The 21889-nt window shown below is 38.6% G+C and overlaps 1 protein-coding gene across 1 annotated transcript; it reads right to left on the bottom strand.

Moving 5' to 3' along the window:
- LOC102173983 (olfactory receptor 2B6) lies at positions 20540 to 21481 on the bottom strand. The gene has a single exon (XM_005696713.2). It carries the CDS (start codon positions 21479 to 21481, stop codon positions 20540 to 20542), a length of 942 nt encoding a protein of 313 aa, XP_005696770.1.

The following is a 21889-nucleotide window of genomic DNA, read 5'->3' on the forward strand; positions in this document are numbered from 1 at the left end:
AGTGGAATAAGTGCCATTTGGTAGTTAAATTATGGAGAAACGAGGCAATTGAAATAGAAAATAGCATTAGTATTCCTTCCGTCTGCCTGCCGTTTGGGCCAAATACCCAGCCTGCAGGAGGCCTTCAGGAGCTGTCAGCTAAAGCCCCCAGAAAATAAGCAGTGCAGCTGAGGACACTCTTGTAGACCCAGATTGAAAAAAAAAAAAAAAAAACAAACAAACAAAAAAAAAACACAAAAACAAACCAACCAGAGGACTAATTTCTTAGCATCCAAAATGGTGCCTGAAAGCAGGCATAACATACTTTCTTATTGAGATCATGGGGACTGAACACTCCTTTGGGTAATTAGCTGGGCTGTCAAAGGGAATAGAGTGTATTCTTAGGGGTAATCTTGCAATAATAGCAGATGATTGAGAATCAAACCTCTTAGGTTCTTTTCTTGCTTTCTGACTAGGACCACAATTGTCCATATCCTCACAATTTGAGCCTTTATTTCTGTAGAAAAGTTTACCTTGTATTTGGTGGGGCAAAAAAATCAAGCTTGGAATATAGTACAAATATGAACAGCTTTTGGTAAACTTTTTATTCTTAAATTGAAATGAGACTTAGTCTTTTGTCTAAGGAAAGAATTTGAAAGTCTAATTTCTTTCTATTTTAATCAGTTTTTAAAAAGATGATCCAAAAATCATATTATGTTTCTTTTTGTCACTTGACTTATAACTTTTATTTTTACTTAGATTGGTAAACTTACTGGAATACAGTAAATATAGAATAAATATATGAGATTTGGTTGAATGTTGTTCTTTAAATTGCATTCAAAGGAAACATGGAAACCACATTGATTATCTTTTGGAGAAGATAAAATTGTGGCTCCCCCCACTCCAAACCCCCAAAATGATAACATCATTTCCACAATCAGTGAAATGAAAGCTTAAACAATTCCCTTAAGGGTGGTGCAAAACCTGAGAATAAGCACTAATCGTAGTCACTGATGTGACCCATTAGAGCTTACATATTTTCCCCAACCTGAAGTTATTTAAAACTCATTGGTGGTGGTGGTAGTGGTTTAGTCACAGCATGGCTCATAGCTTCATTGAGTTCTCCAAGCCCCTTTGCCATAACAAGACAGTGATACATGAAGGGGAACCTCTATACTTAAATAACTACAATCACAACAATGAGATATTACTTTATTCTGATTGTATTGCAAATACCTTTCAGCTTGGTAACACTCAGAGTTTGTGAAGATATAACAAAATGGCACTCATACCTTGCATTTGGTTTACATTTTTGGAGGATAATTTTGCCAAATTACAGGTCTTTGATTCATTAATTTCACTTCATGGGATTAACCATTGGGGTTGCCTTCCTAAGTGTACATAAAGTTCTATGTAGCACAGTTACATTGTAGCTAAAAAAGGGAACAGACTAAATGTCCATTGGCTGAATCAGTTCAGTTCAGTTCAGTTCAGTCGGTCAGTGGTGTCTGACTATTTGCAACCCCATGAACCTCAGCACTCCAGGACTCCCTGTTTATCACCAACTCCTGGAGTCCACCCAAACCCATGTCCATTGAGTCAGTGATGGCATCCAACCATCTCAACCTCTGTCGTCCAGTTCTCCTCCTGCCCTCAATCTTTCCCAGCATCAGTGTCTTTTCAGATGAGTCAGCACTTCACATCAGGTGGCCAAAGTATTGGAGTTTCAACTTCAGTATCAGTCCTTCCAATGAACACCCAGGACTGATCTCCTTTAGGATGGACTGGTTCGATCTCCTTGCAGCCCACAGGACTCTCAAGAGTCTTTTCCAACACCAAGGTTCAAAAACATCAATTCTTTGGTGCTCAACTGTCTTTATAGTCCAACTTTCACATCCATACATGACTACTGGAAAAACCATAGCCTTGACTAGATGGTCCTTTGTTGACAAAGTAATGTCTCTGCTTTTCAACATACTATCTAGGTTGGTCATAACTTTCTTTCCAAGGAGTAAGCGTTTTTTAATTTCATGGTTGTGATCACCATCTGCAGTGATTTTCGAGCCCAGAAAAATAAAAGTCAGTTACTGTTTCCACTATTTCCCTATCTATTTGCCATGAAGTGATGGGACTAGATGCCATGATCTTCGTTTTCTGAATGTTGAGCTTTAGGCCAACTTTTTCACTCTCCTCTTTCACTTTCATCGAGAGGCTTTTTAGTTCTTCTTCACTTTCTGCCATAAGGGTGATGTCATCTGCATATCTCAGGTTATTGATATTTCTCCCAGCAATCTTGATTCCAGCTTGTGCTTCTTCCAGTCCAGCATTTCTCATGATGTACTCTGCATAGAAGTTAAATAAGCAGGGTGACAATATACAGCCTTGACGTCCTCCTTTTCCTATTTGGAACCAGTCTGTTGTTCCATGTCCAGTTCTAACTGTTGCTTCCTGACCTGCATACAGGTTTCTCAAGAGGCAGGTCAGGTGGTCTGGAATTCCCATCTCTTTCAGAATTTTCCACAGTTTCTTGTGATCCACACAGTCAAAGGCTTTGGCATAGTCAATAAAGCAGAAGCAGATGGTTTTCTGGAACTCTGTTGCTTTTTCAATGATCCAGTGGATGTTGGCAATTTGATCTCTGGTTCCTCTGCCTTTTCTAAAACCAGCTTGAACATCTGAAAGTTCATGGTTCCCATAGTGTTGAAGCCTGGCTTGGAGAGTTTTGAGCATCACTTTACTAGCGTGTTAGATGAGTGCAATTGCAGTTTGAGCATTCTTTGGCATTGCCTTTCTTTGGGTTTGGAGTGAAAACTGACCTTTTCCAGTCCTGTGGCCACTGCTGAGTTTTCCAAATTTGCTGGCATATTGAATGCAGCACTTTCACAGCATCATCTTTCAGGATTTGAAATAACCCAACTGTAATTCCATCACCTGCACTAGCTTTGTTTGTAGTGGTGCTTTCTAAGGCCCACATGACTTCACATTCCAGGATGTCTGGCTCTAGGTGAGTGATCACACCATCATGATTATCTTGGTCATGAAAATCTTTTTTGTACAGTTCTTCTGTGTATTCTTGCCACCTCCTCTTACTAGCACTCTGTCTATCATATGTAGTCCCTTAAATCTATTTCTCACTTCCACTGTATAGTCATAAGTCAAACCACTTCAGCATTCTTACCTTGAGAACCCCATGGACAGTATGAAAAGGCAAAAAGATAGGACAACTGAAAGATGAACTCTCCAGGTTGGCAGGTGCCCAATATGCTATTGGAGATCAGTGGAGAAATAACTCCAGAAAAAATGAAGGGATGGATGGAGCCAAAGAAAAAACAATACCCAGTTGTGGAAGGGACTGGTGATAGAAACAAGGTTTGATACTGTAAAGAGCAATATTGCATAGGAACCTGGAATGTTAGGTCCATGAATCAAGGCAAATTGGAAGGGGTCAAACAGGAGATGACAAGAGTGAACATCGACATTCTAGGAATCAGCAAACTAAAATGGACTGGAATGGGTGAATTTAACTCAGATGACCATTATATCTACTACTGTGGGCAGGAATCCCTTAGAAGAAATGGAATAGCCATCATAGTCAACAAAAGAGTCCAAAATACAGTACTTGGATGCAATCTCAAAAACGACAGAATGATCTGTGTTTGTTTCCAAGGCAAACCATTCAATAGCACAGTAATCCAAGTCTATGCCCTGACCAGTAAGCTGAAGAAGGTGAAGTTGAACAGCTCTATGAAGACCTACAAGACCTTCTAGAACTAACACCCAAAAAAGATGTTCTTCATTATGGGGGACTGGAATGCAAAAGTTGGAAGTCAGGAAACACCTGGAGTAACAGGCAAATTTGGCTTTGGAGTACAGAACAAAGCAGGGCAAAGGCTAATAGAGTTCTGCCAAGAGAACGCACTGGTCATAGCAATACCCTCTTCTAACAACACAAGAGAAGACTCTACACATGGACATCACCAAATGGTCAACACCTGAATCAGATTGATTATATTCTTTGCAGCCAAAGATGGAGAAGCTCTATACAGTCAGCAAAAATAATACAGGGAGCTGACTGTGGCTCAGATCATGAACTCCTTATTGGCAAATTCAGACTGAAATTGAAGAAAGTGGAGAAAACCACTAGACTATTGGCTGTTCAGTTCAGTTCAGTTCAGTCGCTCAGTCATGTCCGACTCTTTGCGACCCCATGAATCGCAGCACACCAGGCCTCCCTGTCCATCACCAACTCCTGGAGTTCACTCAGACTCATATCCATTGACTCGGTGATGCCATCCAGCCATCTCCTCCTCGGTTGTCCCTTTCTCCTCCTTCCCCGAATCCCTCCCAGCATCAGAGTCTTTTCCAGTGAGTCAACTCTTCGCATGAGGTGGCCAAAGTACTGGGGTTTCAGCTTTAGCATCATTCCTTCCAAAGAAATCTCAGGGCTGATCTCCTTCAGAATGGACTGGTTGGATCTCCTTGCAGTCCAAGGGACTCTCAAGAGTCTTCTCCAACACCACAGTTCAAAAGCATCAATTCTTCAGCGCTCAGCCTTCTTCACAGTCCAACTCTCGCATTCATACATGACCACAGGAAAAATCATAGCCTTGACTAGATGGGCCTTAGTCGGCAAAGTAATGTCTCTGCTTTTCAATATACTATCTAGGTTGGTCATAACTTTTCTTCCAAGGAGTAAGCGTCTTTTAATTTCATGGCTGCAGTCACCATCTGCAGTGATTTTGGAACCCCCCAAAATAAAGTCTGACACTGTTTCCACTGTTTCCCCATCTATTTCCCATGAAGTGATGGGACTGGATGCCATGATCTTCATTTTCTGAATGTTGAGCTTTAAGCCAACTTTTTCACTCTCCACTTTCACTTTCATCAAGAGGCTTTTTAGCTCCTCTTCACTTTCTGCCATAAGGGTGGTGTCATCTACATATCTGAGGTGATTGATATTTCTCCCGGCAATCTTGATTCCAGCTTGTGTTTCTTCCAATCCAGCGTTTCTCATGATGTACTCTGCATAGAAGTTAAATAAGCAGGGTGACAATATACAGCCTTGATGTCCTCCTTTTCCTATTTGGAACCAGTTGGCTGTTTAGTGGTTAAATAAATATTTGCAGAGTTGTAAAGTAACAGAAAAATCACACATGAAAAAAAAACAACCCTGGTGTGTTTTATTAATATGGAAGGCAATATTTAAGTATATTTTAAGCATATTCTGTACTAAATATTTTAAATTTATGTATTAACTATATTGAACATACTAAAATTATATTAAATTTAAATTATATTTAAAACAATATGTTTAAATTAATAAAAGTATTAAACTATAATTATTTTAAATATATAAAATAAACTTTTTAAAGTTTCAAAATTTCAGATATAGTGCATTCCCATTTCTATGGTTTACATAAATATGTAAAGATAATTGGAGAGTTTGAAGAAAGTGGATTTTCAATCTTCTAAATTAAAAAAAGTTAATATAACCATATAGAAATGTAACATATAATCATGAGTACATGTTACCTTAATATTTAAAAGGGTTAAATAAAATTTTGGAAATGAATAAAAGTAATTTGACTGAAGTTGAATATTTAGGTTAGTCTCTAGAACAACTGTAACCTCCCAAAGAATATCAACATTTGCACCACATCCCTAAAGTATAAAAATTATTACAAGCAGTTGCAGACATGTGGTATAGAGCCCATGATTTTGCTTTGTAAAACAGAATCTCATTGATCCAGAGCTCCACCACTGCCCAGTTTTCTGACCCACATTAATGTAACCACATAATTAAATTCATCACCTCATTATTTCCTCACAATACCCAGGAATTTGGTAGGAAATAAATAATTTTGGCTCTTTCAGTTTGACATTTAGATAGAGAAAACATGATTTTCAAAATCAAAGCAGAAAAATGATTTGTAGATCTGAGACCAAAAATCTATTGCACTAAAAACTTTCATTTCCCTGTAAATTAAACTTCACTTTGATTCTGTAAGCTCAAATGGAACTTGTAAGCAAAAAAATATTTTTACACAGATGGGTAGGTTTTTTAAAAAAGAAAACACATTAGCTTTATTTCCTTCTTTGTATTTTTCAAGGTAACAGTGTGAATAAGTTTGGGAAAAGGTTAGATGTAATAGTATATAGCTTTCTATGATTAAGTATTTTGCAGTTGTTTATATGAACATAAAATTGATAAATCCAAACAACCAAAAAGAAATGCAGGCTTTTGTTTGAGTCATTTGCTTTCTTCTTGTCTTCTAAGTGAAAAGAAAATATAACCTGCCAATTATTTCACTGAACAAGTGACTTATTTGTCTTAACAGTTATGTTCTAAAGGAGATCAGAAAGAAGAGATGAAATTATAGATTGAAAAAACTGAAGGATGTGAAATGTTTGGATCTACTGCAAAAGTAGTTTCTCTTAGGCCATTTCTATTTTCTTGTAATATTCACACATGGCCACATTCACTTATGTGTTTCCCTCTGGATGATTACAGAAAATCTGAAGAGATTCTTAAGGTCATGATGAGTTCAATGAGTACTATTTACAGCTGGAGCAAGAGGGAGAGCGATTTTCAACTTCTGCTGCTCTTTGCACAAGTTGGAAGGAAAACAAGACCCTAGAGATCTCATTATAAAGACAGAATTGGACTGCTGATAACCATGATCTTGTTTTCTCTATGTCCACAGGGATTCAGCTCTTTGAACAGGAGAGCTGATTAACATGCTCTCCCCATGCTGCATGCAGTTATTAAAAAGTTTCAAATGAGTTTCATATCACTCACAAAATGGAGCAATCTCTAGGGTTACGTCTTAGTGGAGAATCAGTCAGTTAAGGACCGATTGCAGTGGAAAGCTAACGTGACTCAGCTCCCATCACTGTTGTTTCCCTTTGCTTTACAGTTGCCTCTAAGAGCTACTCAGCAGCCCTGAGGATTTACCCAACAACATCATGCACATCATCAGATCTCAGCTTTCCCAAAATAACGATCCCTTTGCTTGTAAATGGCATTTTGTTGAGCAGGGATTTAGTGGGAGTTTCTAGGAGACCTATTCTCTGATTAGTGACTTTTTGTAGTTCTTTTGTGCTTAATCTTCAGCAGCAATTTCCATAAAAACTCCCAGTGCAGAATTACTCTGGGGATTCAGTAAACTTTTATTTATCAAATGTATTTACTTGTGAAAGACAGTTGATATATAAGTAAATGTTATGTTACCTGTCTTTGAGGATTTCATAAGGAAAGTAAGGAGGATGATAAAGAAAAGTTACAACACTGTGCCAAAAGTACCACCCTATGTAAGACAGAGAAAGAGGTGAACACTGTGTTATTGATTCTATTATATTTGTTGATCGCACATAATTTTCCTACTCTAAAATATGTTTATATCTCATTAAGCATTGTGTTTACTACTGTATTCCCAGTGCCTAGCAAAGTTAGTACTTGGTCATTACTCAGTAATTGTCAATTATTTCAGTCAATCTATAAGGTGCTAGTATATATAACATGCTGAAGACTTACTGTCTTTTACAATGAACACTTTAGATTAAAAAGGTATAGGTAATTTTTAAAGGAGTAGGCTCTAAGGGCAAAAAGGTATTGGCTTGCTTCACCAATTAGAACAATAAACAATGCACTGAATAAATCATTATACTAAAGAATTTACCTCTGGTGGGAATGGATGTTAGTTGCCTATGAGGGTTATGAACAACAGAGTGTCAAAGGGTATCACTGTTGTTTATTGCTGCGAGGTCCAGGATAAACCTATACCTCTAGTTCTAGGTTTTCTCACCAGTGATATAGGAGTGTTACATGAGTTAGTGTAGGAATGAGGCCTTGACCATGTAATCTTCTGTTATGGGCTTTATGACTTGAAGGACCTTTTAACTTATAGGATATTGACTAATTCTAGGAAGAGGTATTAAGGATCTATTTGAATCTTGATGGGAGGTGTGCTATGAATTCTGCCAACATCAGTTGGAGATTTTTCCCATAAAGAAGGTGGTAGCTGATTTCATTCAGGACAAATGAACAGTGCTTCCAAAATCAGTTCCAATCCTGTCAAAGAATGACAAATAAAAGATGTCTAAGAAGCATTTAACTCACCTGGTTGATTACTTTGATGACAAGTGTCCATTTCTACAACTGTTTTCCCCTTTTGAGAGAAAGAAATTTTGGCATGATACTTCTCTTAGAAATCTCAGCCTAATAAATGGATAGAGTGGAGGTAAGAGTCTGTATCTCTCTATGCTGCTGTTGCTAAGTCACTTCAGTCGTGTCTGACTCTGTGCGACCCCATAGATGGCAGCCCACCAGGCTCCCCCGTCCCTGGGATTCTCCAGGCAAGAACACTGGAGTGGCTTGCCATTTCCTTCTCCAATGCATGAAAGTGAAACATGAAAGTGTATTCGCTCAGTTGTGTTCGACTCTTCACGACCCCATGGACTGCAGCCTACCAGGCTCCTCCGTCCATGGGATTTTCCAGGCAAGAGTACTGGAGTGGGGTGCCATTGCCTTCTCCGGTATCTCTCTATAGGCCTAAGCTAAAGGAAATAAGTTCAGAGATAAGAATCTCTTGACATTCATTGGCGATCCATACTGTGTGAAATTACTCAGTTCTCTCAGTCAGGGGCTGTTTTATTGTAGTGAGGCTGAGCACCCAGAGTGTGGCTCCAGATCAATTAGGACTAGAAGAGATTCATCCTCAATCAGGAGTAATGTTTCTCTAAGCTAATGTTGAAGGGGACTTCCCTGGTGGCTCAGTCGGTAAAGATTCTGCCTGCAATGCAGGAGACAGGAGTTCGATACCTGATTAGGAAGGTCCCATGGAGAAGGAAATGGCAACCCATTCCAGTATTCTTGCTTGGGAAATCCCATGGACAGACGAGCCTGGTGGGCTACAATCCATGGGGTCACAAGAGTTGGACACAACTTCGTGACTAAAGGATTGGGAAGAGCATCTAAAGTTCCTCAGAACACTGTCTTTGAGAATTGGGAGGACTTTGGAAATGTGGGTAGAGATCTAAAGTTTGCAACAGTATTGAATAACAGAAACTAGGAGGATTTAGTTTCACTTAGGAGGCGTCATTTACTGTAGTTAAGAATTTTGCTCATCTTCCTTATAGTTGACTCATGTAGAGTGTGAAAAAGCTGCTTTGCCAGATTAACTAAATCTGCATTGGACACAGTTTCTTATTCTATCCTGGTCCCCTTTTGACAAGATGGGAAAGTCCCAATTCAGCCTATTAATAAACATAGAGTTAAGAGCTACCTGAGCAGAATGAACATCTGAATGAATATCAGAATTTTCATTAAAAACAAAATGAAGTCCATTGTAATATTCAGAACCAGTTTCATCAGATTTTTGTGTGCAAGGCTGCTCCCATCAACAAAGTTGAAAAAGCCAATCATTTGATGAAGCTGCCTAGCATTTGCCCAAGCCTGAGTGTATAAATTAGTGGACTGGTCTCTCAGTTGTAATTCTAGAAACCTTTTGGAATTTTCCCAATTAGTGAGTTTTCATTCAATGCTGGGCCTGGCCTTCACTGCATAAAAATTAGCTGATACTAAGTCAGAGAACTCAGATAGATGGATTTGAACGACTTTATTAAATTCCTCCGCAAATCTGTGAGAATATTTGGTTTCTTTGGGAAAATCCTTGACTTCAGCTCAAAGTTGAGCTTTAGTCTTGGAAATATAGGAAACTGTTTAGCTTCTGGATCCTCAGAAGGCTTATGTTTAAAGGGACAGGTTCTGATAATTCAGAGGAAAAGGGAGTGGGGAGAGTTTCAGAAAAGGGGGAAGTTTTGGTGAAAGAATTATTGTGGGGGACTTGAGGCTATAATGAAGGCACAGGTATCGTAGAAGGGAAGGAAGATAATGATGCCAGAAGTGGAGCTGGAGACAAAGAAGCCAGCGAGGAGAGCCTGAGCCTGCCTGAGCCATTTTACTTCTCCTTAATCATTTCTTTGCCTTCGTTAATTTTAAAATCCTATTTTTCAAAGAGGCAAATTTAGACTACAGATTTGAGAGAAGCCTCAAAATATCAGTTAAAATAACTATTCCATTCAGTTCATTTACTGTGGTATCGTAGGCCAATTCAGTTTTGAGGAAATTAAGCTTAGGGATTTCAAAAGTCCCCCATAATGACCACTGATATTTCAAATTGCCTTTGGTCATGTCTGTCCATTTAGTTACAAATGTACAGAAGGAAAGACCACAGTTAGGTCAGAGTGTCTATTCCATTCAGTTCAGTCGCTCAGTCGTGTCTGACTCTGTGACCCCATGGACAGGCACGCCAGGCTTTTCTGTCCATTACTAACTCCCAGAGCTTGGTCAAACTCAAATCCATCGAGTTGGTGATGCCATCCAACCATCTCATCCTCTGTCACTCCCTTCTCCTCCCACCTTCAATCTTTCCCAGCATCAGTGTCTTTTCCAATGTGTCAGTTCTTCGAATAAGGTGGCCACAGTACTGGAGTCTCAGCTTCAGCATCAGCCTTTCCCATGAATATGCACAACTGATTTCCTTTTGGATTGACTGGTCGGATTTCCTTGCAGTCCAAGAGACTCTCAAGAGTCTTCTCCAACACCACAGTTCAAAAGCATCAATTCTTTGGCACTTAGCTTCCTTTATAATCCAACTCTAATATCCATGTATGACTACTGGAAAAATCATAGCCTTGACTAGACAAACCTTTGTCAGCAAAGCATTGTCTCTGCTTTTTAAATGCTGCCCAGATTTGTCATAGCTTTTCTTCCAAGGAGCAGGTGTCTTTTAATTTCATGGTTACAGTCACCAGCTGCAGTGATTTTGGAGCCCAAGAAAATGAAGTTTCTCACTGTTTCCTTTGTTTCCCCATCTATTTGCCATGAAGTGATGGGACTGGATGCCGTGATATTAGTTTTTTGAATGTTGAATTTTAAGCCAGCTTTTAAGAATCTATCTTCAATGCGGGAGTCCTGGGTTCAATCCCTGGGTTGGGAAGATCCCCTGGAGAAGAGAAAAGCTACCCACTCCAGTATTCTGGCCTGGAGAATTTCATGGACTGTATAGTCCACGGGGTTACAAAGAGCGGACACGACTGAGTGATTTTCACTTCACTTCATTTTCATTTTCCTCTTTCACTTTCATCAAGAGGCTCTTCAGTTATTCTTTGCTTTCTGCCATAAGGGTAGTGTCACCTGCATATCTGAAGTTATTGATATATCTCCCAGCAATCTTGATTCCAGCTTGTGCTTCATCTAGCCCAGCATTTTGTGTAATGTACTCTGCATAAAATTTAAATAAGCAGGGTGACAATATACAGCCTTGATGTACTCTCTTCCCAATTTGGAATCAGTCTGTTGTTCCATGTCCAGTTCTAACTGTTGCTTCTTGACCTGCATACAGATTTCTCAGGAGGAAGGTAGGGTGGTCTGGTATTCCCATCTCCTGAAGAATTTTCCACAGTTTGTTGTGATCCACACAGTCAAAGGCTTTGGCATAGTCAATAAAGCAGAAGTAGATGGATTTCTGGAACTCTCTTGCTTTTTTGATGGTCCAACAGATGTTGGCGATTTGATTTCTGGTTCTTCTGCCTTTTCTAAATCCAGCTTGAATATCTGGAAGTTCTCAGTTCACATAGTGTTGAAGCCTGGCTTGGAAAATTTTGAGCATTACTTTGCTAGCGTGTGAGACAAGTGCAATTGTGCGGTAGTTTGAACATTCTTTGGCATTGCCTTTCTTTAGGATTGGAATGAAAACTAACCTTTTCCAGTCCTGTGGCCTCTGCTGAGTTTTCCAGATTTGTTGGCATATTGAATGCAGCACTTTCACACATCATCTTTTAGGATTTGACATAGCTCAACTGGAATTCTGTCACCTCCACTAGCTTTGTTCATAGTGATGCTTCTCAGGCCTACTTGATTTTGCATTCCAGGATGTCTTGCTCTAGGTGAGTGATCACATAATCATGGTTATCTGGGTCATGAAGATCTTTTTTGTATAGACCTTCTGTGTAGTTTTGCCACTCCTTCTTAATATCTTCTGCTTGTGTTAGGTCCATACCGTTTCTGTCCTTTATTGTGCACATCTTTGCATGAAATATTCCCTTGGTATCTCTAATTTTCTAGAAGAGATCGCTAGTCTTTCCCATTCTATTGTTTTCCTCTATTTCTTTGCATTGATCACTGAGGAAGGTTTTCTTATCTCTCCTTGCTATTCTTTGGAACTCTACATTCAGATGGATATATCTTTCCTTTTCTTCTTTACCTTTAACATCTCTTCTCTTCTCAGCTATTTGTAAGACCTTCTCAGACAACCATTTTGCCTTTTTGCATTTCTTTTTCTTGGGGATGGTCTCGATCCCTGTCTCCTGTACAATGTCAGGAACCTCTGTCCATAGTTATTCAGGCACTCTATCCGATCTAATCCCTTGAATCTATTTGCCACTTCCACTGTATAATCATAAGGGATTTGATTTAGGTCATACCTAAATGATCTAGTGGTTTTCCCTACTTTCTTCAATTTAAGTCTGAATTTGGCAATAAGGAGTTCATGATCTGAGCCACAGTCAGCTCCCTGTATTATTTTTGCTGACTGTATAGAGCTTCTCCATCTTTGGCTGCAAAGAATATAATCAATCTGATTTCAGTGCTGACCATCTGGTGATGTCCATGTGTAGAGTTGTCTCTGTGTTGTTGAGTGCCTGTAGGGGATGTACTTTCAAGAAACTTAACTGGGATCTCATTTCCTCTAGAGTGGAGAATAATTTTCAAACAACTTAAACAGCTTACAGCACAAATGGCTCAATTCAAACAGCTTGCAAGCCAATTACAGCCAGAATTAAGAATACAGCTGAGTTCCAGAGGAACCATGGATAAGGCTTCACCCTCCACCCAAAGGATAGGTGGGGGACTTCCCTGGAAGTCCAGTGGTTAAGATTCTGATCTCACATGATGAGTGGTCAAAAAAAAAAAAAAATAGGTGGAAGGCTGAAAGACACAGCACCATTTCAGAGAAACAACCCCTATTCCTGAAGGAATGTGTTGAAAGCTAGCTGGCCTCAGGAGAAGCAGTCCCTGTCCTTGAATGACTAGGCTGAAGGCTAGCCAGTGTCAGTGAAGAGGTCTGATCCCAAAATCAGGCCAAAGTGCCAAAAGAGTACTTGCATGAGGAACAGGGCCTTAACCAAAAAGACAAAATCTTTAAATAGATCCCAATTATAGCCTGAAAGCTTCAAACAAGAAAGAGAGAGGAAAAAAGAAAGAATGAAAGGAATAAAAAGAAAAAGGAAAGGCCAGTTTCAAATCCAGAAGAAAAATATAACTTCAAACTCTGGGGTCTCTGAAAAAAGCAGGGAGTGACAATGATCTTAATTGTGCATACCTCATCTGTTTGTCCACCAGTCCTGGAACCTTCAGAATCTTTCCTGGTCCCTGTCTGGGTCAACAAGATATTTTCCTGAAGCAAATGGACTGCTAGATATTTCTCCAACAAAGTTGGATTTATTCAAAATCAATGGAGAATTGCAGTTCAGGGTCTGCTATTCTACCAACCCACGTTCAAGTCCCCATACAGCATGGGAAAGCTAATACTCTAGAGAGGAAAAGGACATTAGGGTGGTAGATAAAAAGAGTTCATGGCTTTTATTAGCTGAGTCTTTGCCAGTAAAGAAGAGGAATCTTTCTTCTTCTACTGGGCTCTGCTAACAATGCAAACTGTGGGAAGGTGTGAGTACTCCCTCTTCTGATGTCCAGATTCTATTTAACTGATGTTTTTGTTTACTAACTTTTTACTTAACAGAGCCAGTCCTTTCATTTGTTCTTTATACTCCATTCTACCTCACCTATTCAAGGGTGTAACTCCAGAAATTTACCCATATTTTTATTATGTCATCAAATTCTCTTATTTCATCCTTCCCAGGAGAAAACAAATATACCATTAATTCTAACATCTTAAATGAACAAACAAAACAAAACAAAAAACCTCAAACCTTTCCGGGCCTCACTACCCCACCAGGTGTATTTCTAGTAATCATTCCCCTCCACAGAAAAATTTCTCAGAAATAAATTCTTTTGGACTTCCTTGGCAGTCGAGTGGTTAAGACTCCCTTCCACTGCAGAGGCCACAGATTCTATTCCTGGTCGGGGAATATCCCACATGCCATGCAGTGCAGCCAAAAAATAAATAAAATAGTTAGTTCTTTATAAAGGAAATAAAGTAACTCTATTTCTTTTATTCTTTTTTAACCTATACTAGTCTGGAATTTGACTCCACCACTATACAAAAACAGCTTTTGTTAGTGTCACAAATTGCCTCCAATTTGCCAAATACAATGGTGAATTTCAAGCTTGATCTTATCTCTCCTACCAAAAGCATTTGATCAAATTTGCCACTTTATCTTCCTTATTACACTTTCTTCACTTGACTATTTCCATCAATAAATATTAAGTGTATGTTGAAGGAGAGGGGGGGAGCAAGAAGAAGATGTCTTTCATTGTACGTCTCTAGACCAAGAGGATCCATGTAGAGATTGCTGCCCAGTTACATGGAGTTCCTAGACTTTTAGCTAAATGCCAGGAATGATATAAATTTTGGAGATGTCTCTGTTTTAAAGGCATTGAGCTTATCTATGCATGTATGCAGAAAGAAAAATAAATTAGTATTTGATAACTCTAAGAGCAGGCTACAGTTCTTTGATAAAAATCAAAGAACAAATATACAAATCAAGTCTAACTCGTCCACGTGATATTTTCCCATACGATTAAATGTATCTGCCCTTTCTGTTGGGCTTCCCTTGTGGCTCAGCTGGTAAAGAATCTGCCTGCAATGTGGGAGACCTAGCTTCGATCCCTGGGTTGGGAAGATCCTCTGGAGAAGGGAAAGACTACCCACTCCAGTATTCTAGCCTGGAGAATTCCATGTGGTTGCACATTTCTATTCCTCATTTTGTTCCTCTGATCCTCAGTGGAAATGGTTATCATGCATATAATTTTGTTACAAAAACTCCTTAGACAGAATTATAAGGATGTTATTGTTTAGTCACTAAATCACATCCAACTCTGCCACCCCATGGACTGCAGGCCACCCGGCTCCTCTGTCCACGGGATTTCCTACTCAAGAATACTGGAGTGGGCTGCCATTTCCTTCTCTAGGGGATCTTCCCAACCCAGGTTTGATCCCTGGCAGCTTTGCAGGCAGATGCTTTGCCCCTGAGCCACCAGGGAAGCCTTATTATAAGGATAGATATACTTATGATACTTCCCCAGTGGCTCACAGATAAACAGTCGGGCTATAATGCAGAAGACACAGGAGATACCGGTTCCATCGAGGGGTGGGGAAGATCCCCTGAAGAAGGAAATGGCAACCCACTCCAGCATTTTTGCCAGAAAAATCTAATGGACAGAGAAGACTGACGGGCTCCAGTCCATGGGGTCACAAAGAGTCGGACATGACTGAGCGCGTACACATATTTATTATAAGGATTGAACTAAATTCATTTATTTATGTTTGATACAATGAATATATGTCCTCAATTGTATTCTTAGGGAAATCACATCTAGAACTATAATTTCTACTATCCTGTTGAATGTTTTAATAACATGCAGTAAAGGCTTTTGATCAATGTTCAATCTCATCCTGTAGATTTAACATTTTGATTACTCTTATAATTAGATTTATATTTAAATTTAAATAGATGTCTCCTATATCATTTGCAATTTCTTTCCCATTGTGTCATCTATGAACCTAATAAGGCTGCCTTCTTTGTCTTCTTCTCAGGTTCGTTATAACTGTATATTAACAGAATTAATATTTATATCCTATTATGATAAACTTCTCTTCTTGAGGAATGTTGTTCTATTAACCAACTTAAATTAGACATGAACAAATAGAACTCTATTATAATTTTCCTAATGTTATAAAAGTATATAATGAAAAACCTTCTCAAATTTTAGACTGCAGGAAAGATTATATTTATATTCAAAACATTTCTCTACTATATCAATCTGACATCTCTATAAAAATGAGATACGTAAGTGAGCATGTAGAGAAATTAGAACCTTTGTACACTGCTGATGGGATGTAAAATGGTGCAGTCACTATGGAAATCAGTAAGGCAATTCTTCAAAAAATTAAAGATAGAAGTTCCACATGATCCAGCAGGCAGTTCTTCAAAATTTAAAAGTAGAATTTCCATATGATCCATTAATTCTACTTCCAGAAGTATACCCAAACTGAACTGAAAGTGGGGTCTCAAACAGATATTTGTACACCCATGTTCAAGGCAGTATTATTCACAATAGCCAAATGGTGAAAGCAAACAAGTGCCTTTTGGAAGATGAATGACCAAACAAAATGTGGTATATTCATACAATTAAATGATATTCAGTTTTTTAAAAAGGAAGGGGTTCCTTACATGCTACAAGATAGATGGATATTGAAGACATTATGCTAAATGAAATGTCAGTCGCAAAAATACACAAATACTTTATAATTCCACTTCTATTAAGCACCTAGAGTAATCAAAATCATAGAGACAAAAAGTAGAATGGAGGTTTCCACGGTGAAGGGAAAATCGGTATTTATTGTTTAATAGGCACAGAGTTTTAGTTTAGAAAAATGAAAATTATTCTGGAGATGGGTGGTGATGAAGGTTGCAAAAAATATGATGTATTTAATGCCCCTGAACTGTACACTCAAATATGGTTAAAATCACAAATATAATGTTATATATTCATCACTGCAATTTAAAGAAAGCAACATTCAGAATGTGCTGCTATGCTTAGTTGCTATGTCCTGTCTGACTCTTTGCGACTTCATGGACTGCAGCCCGCCAGGCTCCTCTATCCATTGAAATTCTCTAGGCAGGAATACTGGAATTGGTTGCCATGCCCTCCTCCAGGGAACTTCCAAACCCAAGGATTGAACTCAGTTTTCCTGCATTGTAGGCAAAAAAAATTACTTGGATTAGGAAAATAAAGTTCTCAGAATTGCAAATAAATAAACAAAATTAGCTTACATTTACAATTAGTAAAATTAGACCTTATTCTAAATGAATATATTTGTTATATTTTTAATAATCACAAAGTAACTAAAAATAACTTAGTTATAGAATTTGCCTGTAAATCATTTTCTACCAGTATAAAATCAAACCTAACATATGAAATTGCTGAATCAATTAATCCTTCATTAAGAAAAATTAAAAGCTATTTCAATTTTATTTTTCTTCTATATTCTCAGAATTCATCAACTTTCACTGACTTTGATGCTGAAATGCACATTTGCATCTGGATATTTGATAAATTAGTTATTTGGACCTTTAGCAGTGAATTTATCTTCAATGAGGAAAGTACTCTTATGTTTACAATATAATCTATTAGCATTTTGCTTCCATTTACTCATTTAATGATACTTATTTCTCATAAGAAAGAGAATGGAAATTAGAACTTGATATATCCAATTTATTTCTCATATTCGCATTATTCTGTGGCAAAAGTACATGATATTACTGTGATGTTTTAAGGAGAAACATAATAAATGTATGTTTTAATTGTATTTCCTAAATGTGTAATGTATTATAGGAGAAAACATGGGAGAAAAAGAGATAGAAGCACAATTAAATACCTATAATGTGAATGAATCACTCAATAATCCAAAGAACCAACTGATACATAAGCACATGCAACCCTCAATACTTTGATGACTCCTAGAGGTGATATCTGACTCTTTGCGACCCCATGAATCACAGCATGCCAGGCCTCCCTGTCTATCACCAACTCCCGGAGTTCACTCAAACTCATGTCCATCAAGTCGGTGATCCCATCAGCCATCTCATCCTCTGTCGTCCCCTTCTCCTCCTGCCCCCAATCCCTCCCAGCATCAGGGTCTTTTCCAATGAGTCAACTCTTCCCATGAGGTGGCCCAAGTATTGGAGTTTCAGCTTCAGCATCAGCCCTTACAAAGAACACCCAGGACTGATCTTAGGATGGACTGGTTGGATCTCCTTGCAGTCCAAGGGACTCTCGAGAGTCTTCTCCAACACCACAGTTCAAAAGCATCAATTCTTTGGCGCTCAGCTTTCTTCACAGTCCAACTCTCAGATCCATACATGACCACTGGAAAAACCATAGTCTTGACTAGATGGACCTTTGTTGGCAAAGTAATATCTCTGTTTTTCAATATACTGTCTAGGTTGGTCATAACTTTCCTTCCAAGGAGTAAGTGTCTTTTAATTTCATGGCTGCAATCACCATCTGCAGTGATTTTGGAGCCCCCCAAAATAAAGTCTAACACTGTTTCCACTGTTTCCCCATCTATTTGCCATGAAATGATGGGACCAGATGCCATGATCTTCGTTTTCTGAATGTTGAGCTTTAGGACAACTTTTTCACTCTCCTCTTTCACTTTCAAGAGGCTTTTTAGTTCCTCTTCACTTTCTGCCATAAGGGTGGTGTCATCTGCATATCTGAGGTTATTAATATTTCTCCCGGCAATCTTAATTCCAGCTTGTGCTTCTTCCAGCCCAGGTGTTTCTCATGATGTACTCTACATAGAAGTTAAATAAGTAAGGTGACAATATACAGCCTTGATGTCCTCCTTTTCCTATTTGGAACCAGTCTGTTGTTCCATGTCCAGTTCTAACTGTTGCTTCCTGACATGCATACAAATTTCTCAAGAGGCAGGTCAGGTGGTCTGGTATACCCATCTCTTTCAGAATTTTCCACAGTTTATTGTGATCCACACAGTCAAAGGCTTTTGCATATTCAATAAAGCAGAAATAGATGTTTTTCTGGAACTCTCTTGCTTTTTCGATGATCTAGCAGATGTTGGCAATTTGATCTCTGGTTCCTCTGCCTTTTCTAAAACCAGCTTGAACATCTGGACTGAGCAACTGAACTGAACTGAACTGAACTGAAAGGTGATATGGTAAGATGTACAGTATGGTAATCCAATACTTATGGTATAGACTATGTTCCCTCAAGAAGACTAAAATGCAAAGAAGCTATTGTGAAAGAAACGTGTATGAAACAAAAAATCATTGGAAATCATTAAAGATGTGCTATTTTAATCTCTAGGCTGTCTTTTGGAGTTTATGAGAATACTGAAAATATTAATAAATAGGGAGAATATGAAAAATATTTCAAGGAAGGAAAATTAATGAATGCCTAGGATTTGATCTATGAAGGAAATAAAAAAGAATGTTTCTAATGAGGAGGAAAACATGAGAGTAGAGAATGGAAGGACTTCCCTGGTGGCTCAGATGGTAAAGAATCCTCCTGTGATGTGGGAGACCTGGGTTCGATCCCTGGGTTGGGAAGGGATGTCCTGCAGGAGGGCATGGCAACCCACTCCAGTATTCTTGCCTGGAGAATCCCCATGGGCAGAGGAGCCTGGCAGACTGCAGTCCATAGGGTCACAGAGTCAGACATGACTCTGCCTAAGCACAGAGAATAGAAAATCTGAGTTTAATTCTAGAATATAAATCATTGTGGTTTTTAATATTATGTTGACATGAGTGTGGTATTGAAAATTTTAAACTAGGGTTGTGAACTTCATATCCAAATTTAAAGTTGTTATATTTCAGGGTTTTAGTAAATTTCTTCCAATTATATTAAAAAAGGTGTGTGTGTGCATATGGTATTACCAGAGAAATGATTGCTGGCTTTTGTCATATTCTTAGAAAGGTCTGCTGCTGCTGCTGCTAAGTCACATCAGTCATGTCTAAGTTACACCAACTTATACAAACATAAAATAAAGTTGAAAATATTGAGATTATACAGTTTCTGGTGAACTGGAAGACTAATTCTGGATACTTGTTCAATAAATAGGTTTAGGCAACAAAAGACTAATGTAACTTCCTATCAATAAACTTTTATTTGCGGGAGGTAATCAAAATAGTTGTGGCTCGGCTGGTAAAGAATCTGCCTGCAATGCGAGAGACCTGGGTTCAGTTTCTGGGTTGGGAAAATCCCCTGGAGAAGGGAAAGGCTACCTACTCCAGTATTCTGGCCTACAGAATTCCATGGACTCTAATAGTGTATGGGGTTGCAAAGAGTTGGACATGACTGAGAGACTTTCACTTCACAATCAAAATAGTTCTCTGAGGAATGATGAAAACAGGTCAAGTTGAAGAGAAGTTAGTAAGCTGCATAAACACTAAACATTTACAAAGCTTATCAGTATATTCCTCATGTTAAATAACAAAATTCAATCAAATGAATTTTAAAGATCTAGTTGGCTTTAGTGAATGATTCATGAATCAGGTAGCATCCCACCAAGCAAATAAAAAATGCCTCTGCCTAGCTGTAGAAAGAAAAAAAATTTTAAGGCACGAAAGGGGCAAAACGACAACAAGAAACACCCAAAACCCAAAGGGAATTATTAGCAAAAAATGCATTGTTTCGGACAAGGTTGCCCTTAGTGCTATAATTCCAAGTTGTTTGGTAAAAGTTACATTCTTGGGGGATTGAGATGGCAATTAGGTTAGGTATTCAAGTCTTTGTACTGTTACATGGACTTAGTATAACTGACTCCATTTGGGGCCTATTTTTTCTTTTTAATATTTATTTCCTGATTAAGAAGACTCTTGCCATTAACCTTTTGAAGGCCTCCTTAACCTCTTTGTTTCTAAGTGTATATATCAAGGGATTCAGCATGGGTGCAACAATTCCATAAAAGAGGGAAACCATCTTTCCCCGGTCCTTGGAGCTGGGTGAAGGTGGTTGCAGGTACATGGAGATGGCTGTACCATAAAAAAGTGACACCACAAGTAGATGGGAGCCACAAGTTCCAAATGCTTTTTGTCTGCCTTCAGCAGATTGGATCCTCAACACTGCTCGGGCAATAAAAGCATATGATATAACAATAAGTGTAAAGGGTACTAGATGGAATAGCATACTTACAAAGAAGAGTTCAGCTTCATTTGCTGTGGTGTCAACACATGACAATTTGAGCAGAGCAGGGACTTCACAGAGAAAGTGATCTAGTACAAAGGGGCCACAGAGTGGCAGTTGGAGAGTCAGGATAGACAACCACATTGCGTTGCTGAAACCAGTAATCCAGGATGCAGCTGCCAACTGGAGGCAGAGCCTTTGGCGCATGATGACTGAGTAATGGAGAGGCCGACAAATAGCTACAAACCTATCAAAGGACATGACGGGCAGCAGAACACATTCAGTGGCCCCCAAAGCCAGAAATATGAACAGCTGGGCCACACAGCCACCATAACTAATTACCTTCCTGGTGCTGTGCAGATTTACCAGCAACTGTGGAACTGTACTTGTGGTGTAGCAAAGATCTAGGAGTGACAGATTGGTAAGAAAGAAATACATGGGAGTCTGGAGTCTGGAGTCCAGGCGTGACACTAGAATAATGGTCAGATTCCCAAAGATAGTCACCATGTAAGAAATGAAGAAGACCACAAAGAGTAGAAACTCTAGCCAAGGTTGATCTGAGAAGCCTAAGAGGATGAACTCCAGGGGGATACTCTCATTTACTGGAGTCATGATCAGTGTTTCAATTCTTCATTTCCTGAAACATAAAAATTCAGGAGGTCAATGAACATGTATTGACTATTTCAATTATTTGTAATCACTTTCATACCTGTTTGAAGACAGTAACAGAACTGATGTTGCTTGTAACATGAAAAATATGTAATTATCTAAATATTTCTAAAATTCAGTCTTTCTATCTCTGTATCAGCACTTCAAAGAGAAAAGCCAAAATTTTAAAAGAAAACACCTGATTTAAACAGTTCCAATAAAATTTGTTCTTTGATTTTTATTTTCCTGTCATTTGGTTAATTTTTGTTTGTAATACTTGCCACCTAGAGAGCAATTAAGAAATTTCAGTTACAATTCCTGCTGTATTACTTTTTCCTTTTAATTTCTCCTCAGTGCCAAGGAGATCACTGT

The sequence above is a fragment of the Capra hircus genome, chromosome 23 (genome assembly GCF_001704415.2).
Source record: "Capra hircus breed San Clemente chromosome 23, ASM170441v1, whole genome shotgun sequence".
In the NCBI taxonomy this organism is placed as follows: Eukaryota; Metazoa; Chordata; class Mammalia; order Artiodactyla; family Bovidae; genus Capra; species Capra hircus.

Bases quoted from the DNA above. Each gene is read 5' to 3' on its own strand.
- LOC102173983 (XM_005696713.2), bottom strand. From the start codon at position 21,481: ATGACTCCAGTAAATGAGAGTATCCCCCTGGAGTTCATCCTCTTAGGC.